Source organism: Lathyrus oleraceus, chromosome 1 (assembly GCF_024323335.1).
Source record: "Lathyrus oleraceus cultivar Zhongwan6 chromosome 1, CAAS_Psat_ZW6_1.0, whole genome shotgun sequence".
Classification (NCBI taxonomy): Eukaryota; Viridiplantae; Streptophyta; class Magnoliopsida; order Fabales; family Fabaceae; genus Lathyrus; species Lathyrus oleraceus.
The window spans coordinates 459,651,357-459,657,366 of NC_066579.1; the positions used below are offsets into that span (position 1 = coordinate 459,651,357).

At 33.3% G+C, this 6,010-nt stretch overlaps 1 protein-coding gene across 2 annotated transcripts; it reads right to left on the bottom strand.

Moving 5' to 3' along the window:
- Nucleotides 1–312: 312 nt before the first annotated feature.
- On the bottom strand, nucleotides 313–3,501 carry LOC127085324 (protein SUPPRESSOR OF GENE SILENCING 3). Of its 2 annotated transcripts, none has more exons than XM_051025847.1 (6): nucleotides 3,341–3,501; nucleotides 2,172–3,097; nucleotides 1,740–2,034; nucleotides 1,203–1,447; nucleotides 885–1,042; nucleotides 313–747 (listed from the first exon to the last, which is right to left on the bottom strand). In XM_051025847.1, the coding sequence occupies exons 2-6, from the start codon at nucleotides 3,066–3,068 to the stop codon at nucleotides 522–524; spliced, it is 1,821 nt and encodes a 606-aa protein (XP_050881804.1). In that variant the 5' UTR covers nucleotides 3,069–3,097; nucleotides 3,341–3,501; the 3' UTR covers nucleotides 313–521. The 2 variants fall into 2 exon arrangements, with proteins under 2 accessions (XP_050881804.1, XP_050881812.1); XM_051025855.1 differs by lacking the exon at nucleotides 3,341–3,501 and adding an exon at nucleotides 3,283–3,335.
- Between the last annotated feature and the right edge of the window lie 2,509 nt (nucleotides 3,502–6,010).

Sequence of the window (6,010 nt, forward strand, 5' to 3'; positions counted from 1 at the left end):
TTAACTACATACTAATATTTTGTTTAATGCACATTTTGTAATAGTTTGTATTTTTTCTTAGAACAATTGTTAGGTTGAGTGAAAAGACCTTAATATTTTCTAATCCCATCATAGAAACATGCGAACATAAATCTTATTGTATTTTGTAAGTTGTTCATGTGATATATTTTTGTTAGAATTATATGACAAAATTGATAAACCTGTTATATTTTGATAATTCATATAGTTAAGGGTTATAGATAAACAAATCCTACCTGATATTGACTATTATTCCTCTTACCTTACCGTTGTTACCAATGTGGGAGTTAAGAATGAGAAACAATATTAATTTTTGCATTACAACCGATAAATCTTAAAAGATGAATGGTACATTCAAAGTAAAAATTGCAACAAAAGAAAAAAATTACTGCAACTAGTCAAAATGGGATCAAAACTTTGGTGATGGCCTTCACCAACTCACACTTCTCAACTTTTAAACTAAACTCAGCAAAAATTTACCAATTCTGTGCTTGTTTTATCATTTACTTTTGACAGCTTTCTTCTTGAGACTGGTTTAAAGCATGGTTTTTCATGAGCAGAGTGAGTTCATTTTCCAATTCCTTTGCAAGTTCAACCTGCTCTTGCCACTGCTTCTTCTTCAGAGCCAACTGTTTTTCTTCATGCATTTTTAAGATATTGTCTCTCTCTGCCTCGAATTGCCCCATGTCTTTATCTTGGGACTTCATGAAACTAGAAATATTCTCCATTCTGTTGAAAGAAGATTGAGTTAAGAATTCCAAAAGTGACAAAAAGAAAGCTAACAGGCAATAAACGAACAATCATGTGGATCATAAATTTGAAACAAGTTTCAATTAGTGCACGATAAGGAAATGTAAGAATATTACATATTATTGCCGCCCTCTTTTGCAGAATAATCTCCATTGACCGATATCATCACTTCTCGTTTTGCCTGCTGCGATTTTGCAAAGTCATCTTCCTTTGCAGCTATTGCTTGATGAATGATTTGCATTTGATCAAGGAAAAAAGCTTCTTGTGCATCCATCTAAAAAAGAATTTATAAAATGATGAGATCACTCATAGCAGTGTATTTTGCAATTTATTCAGAAAAGTACTTTCATAACCGACAAATCAAACATCTTCAAAGACAAACCAATGTGGATCAAACGAATAATATTGATCTACTTTTATTTTCATAAAATTACCTCCTCCTTGTTTTGCTGATGATGTTCTTTTGTACGTTCTCTAACAACATGGTTTTCTTCAGTTGTTTTGCGTAACTTGTCAGTTACTTTACATAAAGTGTCTGCAAAGACTTTCGATTTGAGTTGTTCTTTAGCTATCATGTCCTTAAAAACCCCCAGTTGTTGACCATCTTCATTGATGTGCTTTATCTTGCTCTCAACCATCTCTTGATATGATCTCATTTCAAACTTCAATTTTGACTTTCCTAAACAATTATAGATATATCATATATCAGCAAGACATCAACATTTATTCCAAATATTACATAGAAACTAAGACAGAAAAACAATTTCCAAAAACAAACAATAACACCTAATAGAGTGTATTCGAGAAAAACAAAGTATGACATCGAAGAATTCTTAAACTACCAAAACAGTTAAGAAATTGAGTCCTGTCATCAAGTTCATCATAAATGATTTCAACCTCTAAATCTTTCCAAACAAGATGAACAACTGGACATAGAATAAAAACGGATAATTAAGGTGTGGAAAAAAGACCTCTAGAGTGCCTGTTGAAAACATCCAAATCTTCTTTAGAAGCCAAGTAACCATAAAGTTGGCGTTTCCCCCCTGGAACAAATAGGTTTTTACAACGACTCCAAGCTTCCTTGTCTCTTCCTTGCTCTCTGAAATGCTTGTGGAGCCGCACAGACTCTAAGTAACCTGCTGTGGATGCTTCGAAAATCAAAACACTCATCCCTCGGTGCCCGTGTGGACCATATGAATGTCGAGCCTTCAATGCAGCATAATCACTGAAACAATCAAGAAGTTCTTGGTTCCCCATTCCGGTCCACTGCAATTCACTCAGCAAGTTTAAATCACAGAAGAACTTCATGTAAGAAAAATTTGAAGAAAATAACGAAGGACTAAAAGACTCTTCTAGGAAAATTATACACATTAACAAATTAGAAACAAGAAAATATATTGTACCTTGTTGCTTTCATCCTGCTCATATTTTGTGTTCATGATGAGAACCATTGGGGGCCAAACAATTTCATGATCCTTGACTTTCTTATCAAGACCCTCCCATAGTCCATATGCTTCACCAACCATCATCAATGGAACTCCTCTCCTGAAGCACTCTTCCTCCAAAGTTTCAGCGAACGCTCGATGCAATCTCGCCCTCCTAACTTTAACTGTCTTAGCATGATTTAGAAGGGGCTGCAACCCATGATACCAATCAATAGCCCCAATACCATCTTTGCATGCTGGGCAGTGCCATCGTAATGCCTGTGATTTGATCTCATCTACTGTCAGTTTATTCAAATCATCAAAGAATTTCCAGAACCACTTGCTCTTCTTGGAACCTTCATGGCTTTTCTCTCCGGTGTCTGAATCAGTGTCATCTAAAGAAAGATCATCATCATCACTATCAAACACAATATCAGATTCACTATCAACAATTGCATCATCATTGTTTTCAGAATGTGATTTTGGTATTCCTTCATCATTGCATTCACCATCCTTACAATCCTTGGATGGAACTGCATCAACTTCAACGCAATTAGGTAACTTTCCGTCATTCAAAACTCCATTTTCATTTCCATCAAGACCAGTCTTTGGAGAATCACTTTTCACTTGCAGGTTAGTGTTACTATTACCCTTGTTTGATATCTTCGGAATCCAAATCGGTTTGCTCCATGCATTTGAACTAGAATTTGGAGAACACCGAGGTATTGAAACTGAAATCACCTTAGAGTCACCAATTTTTCCCGATTTCAAATCAGCGACGGTTACATTGCGACTCGACTGATTGAATTTGGAACCAGACGCTCTATACACATTTTCCAGCTTGGGAAAAGGATCAACAACATTAACATCAGCCATAATTCAAACTTCACAACCTAATGCAATTTCTGCGATTTCAAAGAAACAATGAGCATCATTATCAACCAACCGCATGCAATGTTGAGAAGAATAAATACATCTAGAATCAGAAAAAGAAACAGATTATATAGAAATAATAGAATAAATTAAGATCAGCAGTGCATTCATATAGTGGAAATTTGATGCATTAAAAGAGATTAAGGAATAGAGTTACGTGAAAAAGTCGAAAAGAGACGTAAATGGAGAGAGAGAGAGAGAGAGAGAGGCGGAACCTGATGATGACGGTGGTGGTGATATGGTAATGGTGATTTAGATTGAGCTTAGCAAGAAAATCTAAAATCGAGAATATTATAGGTGCTACTACTGTTATCAGTTTCAGTCTCAGGGTAGGGTGCAATTTATTCTTAATTTAAGAATTTTGTATTGGAAATGGAAACAACCAATTCAATTTCAACGTTTTTTTTATTTAAATGCTAAAAATATTTTCTAATTTAATCTACCGAAAAAAAAAATTAAGTTTAAAAAAAATATACTTAAATCATAACATTTCAAATTATTTATCAAAATAATCATATTTTCAATCAACAAAAATTATCAAAAGAATGCATCAATGCAATGCACTATAAATTGAACCTATGTGCCATGGCCTCTGGCCCATGCACTAGTGTCATGTCAATGCCTATGATGTATATTTTTGGAAGTTAAGAGTAGAAAAGTATCTCTAGCGCCTAGGTGTATTTGATTTTTTTAAAATTATATTAATAACAAAATAATAATAATAAATGTTGTATAATAGTATTTCACAAAATAGAATTACATAACGATTGAAGAGAATTTTAATGGCAAACTCGTAATCAAGTTTGGTGCTCATGTTATCGTTGTTGGATCGTGTTGGTTAGATTACACGTGGACGAGCTGGTTGGTTGAATTTGGACATTGATTCGTTTTGGAAACGAAGCAATGGTTCTTGTGGTGTTTGAAAGGCATGTGTTGGTTGAGTGTTTTCGCGATGTGATGTTTGAGTGTTTTGGTGGTGAGATGTTTAGGTGTACATTAGTTGGATGTTATGGTAGGATTTGGTGGTATGATATGCCTCATCGATGTTATGTGGTTGTTGGTGGCATGGGTCATGCTCTTGGTTTTGTGTTTGGGTGTGTGGTATGAATTAGTCGTGGGTTTGGGTGTATGTGGTTTCGTAATCATGCTCGATTGGTTGTTGGATGTATGTGGTATGGTAATGTTATGTGGTTGGTTATTATTGGGTTTGGGTGGATTGACAATGTTGTTGGGTTTTGTAATGTTGTGGGTTGGTTGTTGGATGTATGATGACGAAACTCGTAGGCATAGGTAGATCAAATACCTCGGGTCAGACACAAATTGTGTTGTTGTAACCAATTTATACCAATTCATATAATTTCGAGTTGGTCTAGTATCGTCTGGCATAATAGGTTCATTTATGGTTGGTTGATGTTGGTGCTTCCATTGACGACACGCCGCCTTAGCGAAGTCTCTCCAATCGAAAAAAATTACTGGGCATCGACTCTTTATTGATGCCATTGTCCCAAACACGTCAGGGCATCTAGGATTTGTTGATGCATGTCGAACTACAGTTTGACATAGTCATTATGGTGCATCTCCACAATAGTGAATCTGATGATTGCTATTTTTGCAATCCAAAGTGTAGCATCCTCGAGGTTAATCTCATGGTCGAGACTCAGATAAATTGTAGATGAAAAATACATTATTAGATTAGTAAATTGGTAATATTAAAACTAAATTAGTGAGATGATTAGTTGTTTAGTTGTAATACATCGTCTGGTCCAAGGTTATCCAGAAGATTTTGATAGACCGTTATAGCGTGTTTAGCACATTTGTTGTAGTTCATTCCTCAAACGGACCACCTAAATCGAAAATGGTGAAAATAAATTATTTACAGTTATTTATAGTATAAAGTAAGTAAGTGAAAATAATAATATAAAATATTCATCTCCAAACAAAAAAATTCTTTTGATTCGCATCACAACCACACATAATAATAAAAATCACCAACAACAAAATTTTCACCTACATCACATTATCATTAAAAACATAATATATAAAACTAATGTTTATATTGAATATAATTGTATTTCAATTTTTTAAAATAATTATGCATTCTAATAATTTTCTAAATATAATATTATTTTAATTAGTTTAATAAATAATTATTTAAATAAAATAAAATTTATAATAATTGAATCAATTATTAAACATTAGTCCAACATAAAAAGCTAACTAAAAAAAGGGAAAAACCTAAATTAGGAGTGCTACAGTGAACTTAAGGATGAAAGGGCATGAAACAGAAGTTACATCACTTTCAGCTTCAATTTTTAGTTCTAATCTTTAGTATGTTATTTCTACCAATTAACTAATTGAATTTTTGTATTCATTGCATTTTTTCAGTCTTCTTTTATCTTGTTTGAAATATTGTCTCTTCGATTCGATTAACAATGTTATTTTGGTCGAATCTTCTTTACCGTAACTCGGATTTACACAAAACCAACGCCAAAATGATTGAGTGAACGTAAGTGATATTTTTCATTAAATTTGGATTCTGTTTTTGAGTGATTTTCTTTTACCTAATTTCAAAATTGATATTTTTAGTGTATTTTAATATCATATTTTTAAATATTTATTCATAAATGATCGAAAAAGAAACGATTGGAGGATGAGGAGTCAAGAGAGCGAAAATTTTGCATGTGGACTCAAATCAGTATGTGGAAGCATGATAAATATGAGATCTTGTTCGGGGTGATCTTTAAATGCGGCTAGAAAGACAAATGTTCAAGGTAAGGGCACTTCCTCATACGAAACAAATAGTTAGATATTATAGAATAAAATCATATAATGCATAACTATTCTGAAGAAAGAATTGAAATTTAATTATATTCGATATAAATACT

Bases quoted from the DNA above. Each gene is read 5' to 3' on its own strand.
- LOC127085324 (XM_051025847.1), bottom strand. From the start codon at position 3,068: ATGGCTGATGTTAATGTTGTTGATCCTTTTCCCAAGCTGGAAAATGTG. The intron at 1,448-1,739 runs GTCTTTTTTCCA...ATAATTGTTTAG, and splicing joins TTTCAACAGGCACTCTAGAG to GAAAGTCAAAATTGAAGTTT. The intron at 1,043-1,202 runs GTAATTTTATGA...ATTCTTTTTTAG, and splicing joins ATCAGCAAAACAAGGAGGAG to ATGGATGCACAAGAAGCTTT.